The 13,360-nt window shown below is 48.7% G+C and overlaps 1 protein-coding gene across 2 annotated transcripts in view; it reads left to right on the top strand.

Moving 5' to 3' along the window:
* Nucleotides 1–263: 263 nt before the first annotated feature.
* Nucleotides 264–13,360, top strand: part of KCNQ3 (potassium voltage-gated channel subfamily Q member 3) — a 180,122-nt gene continuing 167,025 nt past the window's right edge. For both annotated transcript variants that reach the window (XM_048508231.1, XM_048508232.1), the window contains exon 1: nt 264–1,016. In XM_048508231.1, coding sequence (XP_048364188.1) covers nt 673–1,016 — 344 coding nt within the window. In that variant the 5' untranslated portion in view covers nt 264–672. The remainder of the gene's footprint in view (nt 1,017–13,360) is intronic.

Consider the following 13,360-nt stretch of genomic DNA (forward strand, 5'->3'; position numbering starts at 1 on the left):
TGCATTGCTTTTGCAACGCCGCTGCTCGCGAACCTGCAACCGCGAGGGCTAACCCGCCCCGGCCCGCTCCCCTCTTCCCTCTCCCGCAGCCCCGCAGCGCGCGACTGCGCCCGGGCCGCGCGCCGCCTCGCCTGCCCAAACCGGAGGAGGACCCGCCGGGCCGGGCGCCGCCGCGATTGGCTGGCCCGGGCGTCCGTACGGGCGGGCCACGCCCTCCGGGGAGGCCGGGGCGGGGCCGGGGGCGCCCAGCGAAGGATGCGCCGTGCAGCGTCCGGCCGGGCTGCGCGATGGTGGCGCCTCGCTCCCGGGCGGCTCAGGTGTGTTGCGGCGCCTGCCCCTCGGATGCCTCCGCCCGCCCTGAGCCGCGGCTCCGTCTCCTCGCGAGGAGGATGACCTGACCGAGGATGTGATTCGCTCGCCTTCCTCTCGCTCGCTCGCTCGCGCTCTCCCTCCTTCACCTCCCCCGGCCCCCCGCCCCACCCCCACCTACCTGTCCCCCACCTGTGCCTGGCCAGGGGGCCATCCCGTCTTGCAGAATTGGCGACTGGGCGCGGACCATGGCATTGGGCTCCCCCCGGCTGCCGGCCCTCTTCCTGCGCACCCCTCGCTCGCCTCCCAGGGTAGCAGCAGCAGCAGCAGCAGCAGCAGCGTCGGTGCCCGCCGTGGAAGAAGATGGGACTCAAATCGAGGAAGACGGTGGCATCTCCCGGGGCTGGTGGTGACGGCGGAGGGGGCAGCCGGGCTGGGCACCTGTTGGAGAAGGCGGGCGCCGGGGATTTGGAGCAGGGGTCCCTGGCGCTGGGGGCCGGGCTGGACAAAGATGGGGCGCTGCTTTTGGAAGGGGCGGGCAAGGAGGAGGGCGCCCGGAGGAACATGCAGGGCATCGGGCTGCTGGCCAAGACCCCCCTGAGCCGGCCCATCAAGAGGAACAACGTCAAGTACCGCAGGGTCCAAACTTTGATCTACGATGCCCTGGAGAGGCCGCGGGGCTGGGCGCTGCTCTATCACGCTTTCGTGTGAGTGCCAGCTTGGCATCCCATTTGTTGCATCTTGTTGGTGGCTTTCTGCTGGCCCACTGGGGCATCTTGTTAGTGGCTTTCCCCTGCCCACTGGGGCATCTTTGTTGGTGGCCCTTGGCATCTTGTCGGTGGCCTTCCCCTGGTCCACAGGGGACGACTATCCATGGGCGAAGGTGGGCAAAGGGGGTTGTGCCAGTCGAGGGGGTTGTTGTTTCTGGGTGGTTTGTTGTGTGTTGAGCATTGGTGCCCACAGGCAGGCACAACCTGTCCAAGTGGCATCAGTGTCTTGGCTTAGATGGTGGGACAGAGGGCAAAACTGGGGGCAGGAGGCTTCACACGTTACTGGGCAGGAACCACGCCATGCCGCCGAACGTGGGTCCAGTCCCGGCTCCCCGAGTTTGACTGTGTGACACCCCGGTTGGCACATGTTCACGTTGTCCCTGGAACAGGTGTGCCACCTGAAAATGCCACAGGCGATTATTATCAGCCCCATGGGAAAAAATGTGTTGATTTCACCTAAGACCTTCAACCAAAAATGGTCCAGAATGCTTGTTGTGACTGTCAGCCACAGACACACACAGAGAGCTGAATTCTTGCTAGGCTGAATCCGAGCTTGTGGAAAGATGCCTGAACAATTAGAGGGAAGCCGGGATGGGTTTGCTTTCTGTGGGTGGCTGCTAACAACAACCCTGGGGGATATCAGGTGGTGACGGTCACCCCTGGCTCTCCGCCTGTTTCCTTTTCTCCCCAAGGTGATGGATGGGTGCCTTTTGTTGTGGTAAAGAACCGCTCCGTTTCCTTCCAGAAAGCTGGGCCCTGGAGCAAATTTGTAGGCAGAAGATGGGGAGAAGATGATAACGTCATGTTATCTCGGTCACATGGAAGCGAACATGTTTTCCTGAAAGTCGGAACCGCTCAAGGTGTTGTGGGGATTTTGCCATAGAAACAGTGCTGGTGGTTGTCCGTCTGGCGGCTCTGCTTTATCGTTCCGGTCTAGGCAGAAGCCTCTCGCAAAGTTGTTGACAGCAAGAGAGAAACGCGCCGGGAATTTCTCTGGGGAGTGATGTTCCTGGTTATAAACAGTCTTTTCTTGTTTCTTTTTACAAGCAAATTTAATGTTTGTCTCCTTTGCTGTTTTTTTTTTGGGGGGGGGGGGGGGGCGTGGATTTGTATTTGAGGCACAAGCAGCAAACACAATCTAATCCTGGCTGCAAAGACGCAGCCACGGTGAATTGTAGAAGGTTTTATGTTTACTAGGAAATGTAGCTCTGCGTTTAAATGTGCAGGTGAATAAACTTTTAGGAATGGGACATTTGTGATAAAATAGAAGAATCCACTAAGACAAATTAGACCAAGGTCTGAAATTCTGTTTCCAAGAGAGTCAGACAGAAGCCTTGCAGACCCTCGCAATGAAAGCACGGTATTCAGAGGCACAGAGGTATACTGCATCTGCTTATGGAGGTTCTGCTTCGTTGCTGGTGGATAATCCTGTATGGTTTAGTCTCGATGTGGCTCTGTTCAGAAGCAAAGACTGATTTTAATAGAGCCGAGGATGCTCGAGCATTTTGTTTACTTTAGCTATTGTAGCATTCACATCTTGAGAATTTAAATAAATATTGGTTGAAATAGACTAGGTCAGTGGTGGCGAACCTTTGGCACTCCAGATGTTATGGACTACAATCCCCATCAGCCCCTGGCTGATGGGAATTGTAGTCCATAACATCTGGAGTGCCAAAGGTTCGCCACCATGGGACTAGGTTGTGCAGAAAGGAAATAGTCATGATTGCTCTTAGCCTCTAAGGCATTAGGGCATGTTTGGGACTGAGTATGAATGGGAGAGCTTTTGCACAAGAAGGTAACAGAGGTTTTAGTCCTAAAAACACTTTCCTGAGAGTAAGCATCATGGAATACAACAGATTTAAGATTGCTTTTTGGCAGAATAGCCAAAAGAGCGAGCAGAAGATTGTTGTCTGTTTTACAGCCTCAATGGACACAGTTCTTGATAAAAATTGTCCTGCGCTCAACCCATGGGAATGAATAGGAGTGGCATTCACGCACACATCAGTGCCAGTATTGGAAGCTCTGGGAGTTTTATTTGAAGAAGGGGTTGCAATAAAGGTTTCTTCTAAGAAGAAGAAGAAGAGTTTGGATTTATATCCCCCCTTTCTCTCCTGCAGGAGACTCAAAGGGGCTTACAATCTCCTTGCCCTTCCCCACTCACAACAAACACCCTGTGAGGTAGGTGGGAGAGAGAGCTCCAAGAAGCTGTGACTAGCCCAAGGTCACCCAGCTGGCGTGTGTGGGAGTGTACAGGCTAATCTGAATTCCCCAGATAAGCCTCCATAGCTCAGGTGGCAGAGCGGGGAATCAAACCCGGTTCCTCCAGATTAGATACACAAGCTCTTAACCTCCTACGCCACTGCTGCTCCTGGTCCAACACTCTTATCCGCTATACCATGCTTGCTCTCCTATTTCACCTTCTCTTATGCTGTTGGGGTGCGTATACAAGAAGGAAAAAATGCAGATTTCCGCACCCTTGAATCAGGGTTTTAAAATCAATTGTCACTCAACCCGGAAAGCAAATTCACACTTTTCCCCCCATTTGCCTTTTCTCATCTTCTTAGCTCTTCTGGTAAATAATTTTTTTCACACTTTCTCCCCTTTTCCAAAGGAGTCTTTCTAAATCACTACTAATAAATGCAGCTCCCATTCCTGATTCATTCCCCATCCCAGGGACCACAGATATAGAATCACAGAATCAAAGAGTTGGAAGATACCCCAAGGGCCATCAAGTCTCCACCTCCTCCTCCTCCTCCTCCTCCTCCTCCTCCTCCTCCTCCTCCTCCTCCTTCTTGGGAGACTTGGGTTCGAATCCCCACATCTACCATGGGAGACCTCTGGGTGACCTCGGGCCCATCACACTCTCTCAGCTGGGCCTACCTCCCAGGGTTGTGAGAGAACAAAACAGCTTTGAGTCCCAGCTTGGGAGAAAAGAGGGATATAAATAGATACATGCAAATGAAGATGTTCTCTGAAACTGATATGTGTAAAACCAATATCTAAGTACAACTGAGGAATAAAGAAATACTTTGGTACTGCATGCAACACCTGACATGCGTATCCATTTCCTTTGTGGGAATCACGAATGGATTCCGAAGGTTCTTAGTTTTTTTAATGCTTCTTCTTGTCCGGATGTTATGTTGGGCCGGATTGGTGGGCAAAGACTCTGCAGGCAGCTGAAATCCTGATAAATGTTGTCGTTGTGCAAATGAACATCTTTTCGTGGTTCATACCGTTCTATCATATCTTACGGTGCTCTTTGCTGGAGCTAAGATCAGTGAGGAACTCTTTCACAATAAGATGGCTTGGAGAACCATGTTCCTGATTTTAAGGAAGGGCTGCCAAGTCGTATCCAACTTATGGTGGCCCCTGTGGGTCAAGTATTTATCATTTATTTATTTACTTAGATTTATAAACTGCCTTCCCCCACAGGGCTCAGTGCGGTGAACAACCTTAGTAAAACAATATAAGAACAGTGGGGTGCTGTGTGGTTTCCGGGCTGTATGGCCGTGTTCTAGCAGCATTCTCTCCTGACATTTCGCCTGCATCTGTGGCTGGCATCTTCAGAGGATGCAGGTGAAACGTCAGGAGAGAATGCTGCTAGAACAACGACCATACTAATCCACAACACCAACGTGAAAGCCAATCGACAATACAATATAAGAACAGTCATTAAAAAGTAACAGCATAAAACTGCATAAAGCTTTAAAGTACAAACAACAATAGATGGCAACATCTAAATTCTTCAGTAAGTGACCGTCAGAGGTGGTTTGCTGTTACTTGCCTCTGTGTTGCTGCCCTAGACTTCCTTGGTGGTCTTCCGTCCAAGTATTAACCAGGGCCACGCCTCTTTAACGCCCAAGATCTGAGGAGATGGTCCAGTCAGACCAGTTTTGTCGTCGTTATGTTATTTTGGAGGCTTCTCGGGAAAGCCAGAAACTCCTAAGACGCATCCCCCAATCCAGATCTATCATAATCTCAAAGCCAGCCAAAAAAGACATCACCCCGTGGTTCAATAATGACCAATTTCTTGTACAGAAGTTCACAGAACCAACATTGTGGTCAGATGACCATCTCACCTCTGCTTAAAAGCCTCCAAAGAAGGCGAGTCCACCACCTCCCCAGGAAGCCTGTCCCACTGTGGAACCACTCTAGCTGGCAGGAAGTTCTACCTAAAGTTTAGTCCAAAACGCTTTTGATTTTAATTTCAGCCCTTTGGTTCTGGTCTGAATTTTTGGGGTAACAGAAAACAAAAGATATTTAAAATTGTATCCCGCCCCCTCGTGCTCTGACACAATACACACTCTGGAGAGTCAGCATGGGTGTGGTGGGTAAGAGCGGTGGACTCTAATCTGAGAACTGGGTTTGATTCCCCGCTCCTCCACCTGAGCAATGGATTTTAATCTAGTGAACCTGTTCTGTTTCCCCATTTCTGCACATGAAGCCTGCTGAGTGACCTTGATCTAGTCACAGTTCTTTCCCAACTCTGTTGACCTCATCTGCCTCCCGAGGGGTTTGTTGTGGGGAGAGGAAGGGAAAGGAGTTTGTAAGATGCCTTGAGACTTTTTACAGGAAAGAAAGGTGATGGCCCATTTTTTAACTTCCCCATTGTGAAGAGCTTTCACGGCCGATAAAGACATCACAGAAGATTTGGGTGCTGCTGTGGTTTCGTGGCTGTATGGCGTGTTCTAGCAACATTCTCTCCTGGCGTTTACATTGCCATCTGATGGCTGGCATCTTCAGAGGATCCTCTGAGAATGCCAGCCTAGAGGCCTCTGGGCTCGCCCCATACAGGAAGAGAATACTACATATTCTGACCATGGCCCTTCAAGGACTCCTAACAACCTATAAAGTAGATTGATTGAAAGTGCATTTATTCTGCTTAATAATGTGGAAAGGGCCTCGATTGCACATATATATCCTCTACGCAGCTGGAAAAATAAAAAGACAGAACAAGAGTATACAGTGATTCCACCTCAGTTTGGGACAATGGTTCTGTAGATCCACTCCTCAGTTTTGTTTTGCTGTTTTTTCCTACCCCAAAGGCTTCCAGGAATTTCGAATTAATGTCTTCATGTTAAATTGCCGCATTTCTCTAATCCCACATATAAAAGTCCGGCACAAGGCTCCGAGGTACCCTGCCTTGCTACTATGATGAAAGCCTCCTTTGAGGCACAATAAGGATTTGCTTCCACACCCACATTTCTCCCTTTACAGGGCCCTTTGTTTTAGGATCTGGACAAGTTCAATTAGAGGTTGAAACCGGATTAAGCATGATGGAGCCCGGGCCTTTTACTCCTTGAAAATCTTACGCAAGACATCTTTCCAGCAGCTACATGGCTACGCTTTCGTTCCTATTTGGGAGAGGGTCTCACGACTCAAGATAAGCAAGTTTGGCTTTAGCGGGATGGCTTTGAAGACCGTTGTTTTTATTGTTCAAAAATCTGCAATGTTATATGCAATATCTTTCGCATTTCAATCATGCTGGGAGTTTTGAAGAGCTCCACTTTGATCCCTTACGGCCCAGGGTGTGTGAAAACATGGAGGAGGAGAAGAATAAACCAAACAGTTAAATGAATGTATTAAAGAATTATAGAGATGCTTCACTAGAGCAGGCCTAAGATGGGACTACAGTCTACCCAGCTCCGTAAAACGCGGCCTGTCAGCTGCTTGGGAAGATGTTTTCAGAGGGGATTATTTCAGGTAAGTCTTCCATATACTCTTCCTAATGCAGATTTTCCCTTGCAGCGTCCATCAGCTCACAATTTGCACAGAAATTTTGAGGTATGCACACAACCAAGGGAGGAGGTTCCATTTACTTCATAGCCTAATATTATTATCCATCTTTCAATTCCCTTTTTAAAGCGAAGAATCCTGCTTCCTATCTTGATAGGAAACCCATGAAACCACCTCATGCTGGGCTGGGCAGCTACTCTGTTAGGATCAACATCAGCTGCTGTGAAGTGGGGCACAGCTTAGCTGTCCAAAATCCTGAGTAAAATCTTTCACCTCGCTGCCTGCCTGCTCTTTTTAACTGGAGATGCCGGGGAGGGAAACCCGCGACCGTCTGCAGAGTGGCTGCTCTACTACCAAGCCACGCTTCTTCCTCCGTATTTTACGGCAGTGAATGCCGTGCGTTGCAGCAAAGAATTCACAGTATGATCCGAAAAAGGTCAGGAGAATCTCTGTGTGTTGTTATTAGGGCCCCTATTTCCCAGGGCAGCCTTTTCTGGGTTTGGTTGTCTTTGGATGAGAGATTGCCGAACACTTATGGGATCATGTCCATTACTTAAATATGCCCGTGTTTAGTGCAGTTGGAGGCTGATGCTGTAATAGGGTCACATGCCTACTACCCTTACTAATAACCCAGAGGGTTCTCTTGCTACAACTGATCCTAGTTCCCTAAACTGTCCCATGCGACCAAGATCTTCCTTTTCTCTCACTTGCTCCTAAAACTTTTTCCTTAAGTAGATACACAAAAAGACAAGCGTTATCACTTCAATGGGAATGGGTCTCTCATGGGGTGGAAATTCAAGCAACCTAATACTTGCCTTCCATATATATTTGTTTTTTTTGCCAATGGCACTCAGATTCATGCTTGGAAAAAAAAAGAAGGGTTGATAAATTTAATTTTTAATTTGACTTCCTTCCTCGAGTGGTATTAGGAGGGAGTTAAACTTCGTGTATCTAATCTGGAGGGCAACGGGTTTCGATTCTCGGCTCTGCAGCCTGAGGCTGTGGAGGCTTTCATGGCCAGAATTCAGATTAGCCTGTGCGCTCTCCCACATCATGCCAGCTGGGTGACCTTGGGCTGGTCCACAGCTTCTCGGAGCTCTCTCCAGCCCTATCTACCTCAGCAGGAGTGTTTGTTGTGAGCAGGGAAGGGCAGGAAGGATTGTAAGCTCCTTTGGAGTCTCCTGCAGAGAGAAAGGGGGGATATAAATCCAAGCTCTTTCTCCTCTTTCCTCTCTTTCCTTTCTTCCCCCCTCTTTCCCCTTCCTTCCTCTCTCTTCTTTCCTTCCTTCCTTCCTTCCTTCCTTCCTTCCTTCCTTCCTTCCTTCCTTCCTTCCTTCCTTCCTTCCTTCCTTCCTTCCTTCCTTCCTTCCTTCCTTCCTTCCTTCCTTCCTTCCTTCCTTCCTTCCTTCCTGTTTGTATGATTGGGACTGTTGTCAAGTTAAAGACTTTCTGTGCACTTTGCTGAATCACTGGGGAAGATGGTAGCAGGCTCGATGGTGAGAAATGCTCCCTCCAGAGCACATGTGTACGCGCATTTTGGTGCATGGCCACAAGGATGCACGGACTCATCTGTAATCTCCAACTCCCAAGTCAATGGGGATATTACCGTATCGTGTTCCCAGCGTCAGGCAATTTAATTGTGGTTTCTGCAGAGGGCATATTTGGAAGTAATCAGTGTTGGCTTGGGCCCAGTTCTTGCATTATTTCAGTAGCATAGGGGTGCTACTGGTAACATACAGGGAGAGGAAATTACATCATTTAAGGATTTTTGAGCAGAACAACAGGGCACTCATTAAAAAATTAATAAGGTAATGGGGTCTTGACGAAGCGAATGCATTTGTGCCAGGGGTTTTTATCGCCTATAAAATGGCTAATAGTATCAGTAATGAACACTGATTGGTCTTCCTGGCTTGGAGAGTATTGGGTTCTTTCTTAAATAAACTAGCAGTGGCGTGAGCAGGTGCACTCTAATCTGGAGGAACCAGGTTTGATTCCCCACTCTGCCGCCTGAGCTGTGTAAGGCTTATTCCTAGGGGAATTCAAGATTAGCCTGTACGCACTCCCAACACACGCCATGGCTAAGGTGATCTTGGGCTAGATCACAGTTCTCTGAGACTCTCTCAGCCCCACCTACCTCACAGGGAGTTTGTTTGGGGGGCGGAAGGGAACAGAGTTTGTAAGCCCCTTTGAGTCTCCTTACAGGAGAGAAAGGGGGGATATAAATCCAACTCTTCTTCTTCTTCTCCCTCCGTGGGCTTTTTCCATTCTGTGCTGAGTCAGGAAACTCATTCAAGAGCTGACTGAGCCCGCTGTTAAGATGATTCCGTGTCCTGGGGATGTTTTCATATCCTTCACCAGCAGTTCGAAACCTCGAATGGGTTAGCCTATGCCTGACGCAGAATGGATCCCCGCCATCTTTTTACCATGCCCTCTTGCTTTCCCTCTCCCTGCTGGCCTGTAAGACCGAATTGTTCCACCGGGCTTTTGGGGAGGCCAGCCGCAGATTGGATGTCCCTGTGTTGTGTGCTGTACCATCGTTGGCACTACCGATGTGACATCTTTCTGTACTGTCTGTCCCCTCCCGGCCTTGGGACTGGGAGCCATCATTAGCATTATTAATATTGTTTTAGTGGGTTTTAGAATGCTGCTTATTCTGAGTTATGTATTTTAACTAATTATCACTTATTTATTGTGCACATTGTTTTAGTTGTGATTTTGTTGTACACCGCCCAGAGCCCTTCGGGGGTGGGCGGTTTATCAAATTTAATAAACAACAACAACAACAACAACTGTCTGCCGCTGTGCCAGATGTGCAGCAGCATCTCAGATCTTTTGAACACCTGCATCTCACTGTTGGTGGCAAGCAGTGGATAAAATGCTGTTAAATTGTAGCTGACTTACGGCGCCCCCGTTGGTTTGTCAAGCCAAGAGATGTACAGAGGTGGTTTGCCATTGCCTGCCTCCGTGTCAATACCCTGGTATTCCTTGGTGGTCTCCCACCCACATACTTGCCAGGGCTGACCCTATTTTATTTCTGTGTAATTTTTTTATTTTCTCACACATTATATAGACCACAGGTGTCAAACTCGCGGCCCTCCAGATGTTATGGACTACAGTTCCCATGATGCTGGCAGGGGATGATGGGAACTGTAGTCCATAACATCTGGAGGGCCGCGAGTTTGACATCTATGATATAGACAAACAAAACATACAAACATAAAAAGCCCGCAGCCCACCCCCCCGTCTTATATTGACTTCCAGCTACCTCACCTGTGATTAAAAGTTATCTCTAAATTCATGCATCAATAATTAAGCTTCTAATCTAATAGTTCCTTCTTAAGCGTTTCTTATTTCTTAGTGGTTGCAATCTGCTGTTTTCAAACCCTGCCCGCTAACTTCTCGATTTGAATAGGTTTTCGAAAGATATTGTCCCGGTTTGAGATGCCAGGCAGAGATATCAGGTTACAGCAGGGAGCCGAGACTCAGTCCGAGAGTCAGGTTTCAGCGTCAGAAGTCCTGTCTGAGGGTCAGGATGCGCCGAATCTACAAGTCAGTCGAAGCATTGCGGCCGCCACGTTCTTTGTTGCGTCCAGTCCAGGATATTCTGTGAACCCGCTTGATGTAGACTCTTCCAGCATGTTATGCTTCATCCTGTGAAGACTCTTCTTCCTGCCGCTGTAGAAGGTACCTTCTCTGAGCTAGCAGGTGCGCTTCTTCGATTAACACGCAACAGCTCCCTCTCTCTGCCTTTGCTGAAGACATGTGAGCTCCAGGGTGACCTAGTGTCAGTGGCGTAATCCCATGGCACGAAAAGCAGAGGTGGTGGCACTCAGAGCTCTCTGGGGCACATGTACACAGGAGTTCCAAAGCAACAAAACTCTCCAAAACCCCACAGTCTGAAATAACCTCACTGGTAAAAGTCTCTGCCATGCAGCAGTGGCTTGCTTCTAAACCCTCCTAGTGTGGATTCACCCGGCTCAAGCATTGCACAAGCCAGCTTCAGCAGCACTGACTTGCCACCTCAAGCGTAGTAACGCATCACTTTGGAGCCAACAGTTTTTTTTTCTAAACTTAAAAAGCTCAGTATTCTGGTTAAATTCGTTGTGTTGGCACTTGTATGAAGGTGGGGTTTTGGGTTGCAGTTTGGGCACCTGCCTCTTCCATATATCACAGGATTACACTATTTACTGCCAGCAACAATTGGCCATGCTGGCAGGGGCTGATGGGAATTGTAGTCCATAACATCTGGAGTGCCAAAGGTTCGCCACCACGGACCTAGGTGCTTGAGTCTCTGCAGCTGGAGCTTCTACAGGCACTTCCAGCTCTGAGATTTGACTTGGCTGTTGTTCAAACTGTTAACCCCCGGCAGCGCCAAGCCCAGCCCTTGTTGGTTTCCAACCTGGTCTGGGCTTACTAGGTTCTGCTCCTCCCCTGAAGACTCATCGTTCTCCGGGGGATGGCCCACGACAGATATTCTAGAAAAGGTTTCCAGTTTTCTAAAAAAAAGAAATTCAAACTGTTGTCTCTTAATGGTTTCGTCAACTTCGCCAATTCTGAATATTCAGCAACTTTCCGAATCTCGCCCTTTTTCGTTGGTATCTTTTCGTCTTTCCAGTTTTGTGTGTATAAAGTCCTTCCTGCAGTCTGTCGTATCCATAAACAGAGTTCTATATATAGGAGCAGCAGTGGCGTAGTGGTTAAGAGCAGATGCGTTCTAATCTGGAGGAACCGGGTTTGATTCCCAGCTCTGCTTCTTGGACTGTGGAGGCTTATCTGGGAAATTCAGATTAGCCTGTACACTCCCACACATGCCAGCTGGGTGACCTTGGGCTAGTCCCAGTTCTTCTGAGCTCTCTCAGCCCCACCTACCTCACACCTACCTTGTTGTGAGGGAGGAAAGGGAAAGGAGGGAGGGAAGAGAAAGGAGATTGTAAGCCCCTTTGAGTCTCCTACAGGAGAGAAAGGGGGATATAAATCAAAACTACTCCTCCTCCTCCTCTTCTTCTTCTTCCTCTTCCTCTTCCTCTTCCTCTCCTTCCTCCTCCTCCTTCTTCTCCTCCTCAGACTCCAACATGGCTCCTAATTGTGGGACCCCAGATCACAGTGACATGCCAAACCAGTGGTAAAATAAATCTGGGGCATATTAATAGGAACCGTGTCACCCAGTATTGATTGATTGGTATTCACAACGTGTTTCCCACCACGCCCGTCTTTCTCAGCAGGCTCTGAAAATCTGGTAGGAGCCTCCGCTCTTGGCAACAACCTCCACAAAGATCTCTGTTTTTTGCAACTGATGGGGGAAGAAAAAGAAAACAGGGACGGGAAGTCGAGAGCAGAATGAATAAAAATGAGAAACGGTTTTGAACAGCGAAGGTGACTCATCCGCGGAACAGACAATAGAGGGAAGGGGCTGCTTCTCCGTCTCTCTGCCTTCTGAAAAGCGAAGAGTTGGGCAGGACCTCTGGGTCGTGTTCCATTCTGCAGACTCACCACGCAAGTGCGGAATCGGATGCAAAATTCAGGATTCTAAAATTGTCTGGATACTGTTTTTTTTTTTTTTGAAAAATGAGCGTACTAGTCCTTAAGACAGAAACCGGTGTCAAATTGGGGTGGGAAATCTATGGAGATTTAAGGGTGGAACCTGAGATGGGCGGGGTTTGGGTGTATCATGCCACGGAGTCCAGCATTTGAAGCAGCCATTTGCTCCACAGAAATAGATATTTGTAATCCGGACATCAGTTGTAAGACTAGGAGATCTGTTGGTCCCTGTTCGGAGGCTGGCAGCCCCAATTTCAATGTATCCATCCATCCATCCATCCACCCATCCATCCACCCATCCATCCATCCATCCATCCATCCACCCACCCACCCACCCACCCACCCATCCATCCACCCACCCACCCACCCACCCACCCATCCATCCATCCATCCATCCATCCATCCACCCACCCACCCACCCACCCATCCATCCATCCATGTACATATGTATGTACGTACGTTTGTTTGTTTGACTTGTTATACTACCCACCCCCGAAGGGCTCTGGGTTGTGTACAAAAGGTAGAACCAATAAAAATAATTCCCAATCCGATTAAATCTTTCCTGCGCCATTAAGGCTGTATCATGCATTTATTTATTTAATTTCCTTTATAGCCGGCTTTTCCCCCCAGTGAAACTTGAGGCGGATTACGCAATTATCAACATAGCAGCGGCCCATATTTTACGCTCAACTAACAGTGGAGTTAAACTGGATTATGTAGATTAGGGAGCAGACCCCCCCAAAACTGAATAATGCATGAAGTAGAACGGTATCGTGCCTATGGCAAACAACGCAGTGAAGTCACGTTGCAAAATTAGAGAATGGTGCAACCAAACTGAATTGTTTGTGAACAAAGCGAAGAAAAGTGCCAGTACACTGGGACCCATTGAGCAATCTGCTGTCAACTTCCTGTTGGTTGCCAAACTCCAGGTTGGGGCTGGAGGTTCCCCGGAATCACAACTGATATCCAAATGAAAGAGATTTGTTCCCCTGGAGAGAATAACTGTT

The sequence above is a fragment of the Sphaerodactylus townsendi genome, linkage group LG09 (assembly GCF_021028975.2).
Source record: "Sphaerodactylus townsendi isolate TG3544 linkage group LG09, MPM_Stown_v2.3, whole genome shotgun sequence".
Taxonomy (NCBI): Eukaryota; Metazoa; Chordata; class Lepidosauria; order Squamata; family Sphaerodactylidae; genus Sphaerodactylus; species Sphaerodactylus townsendi.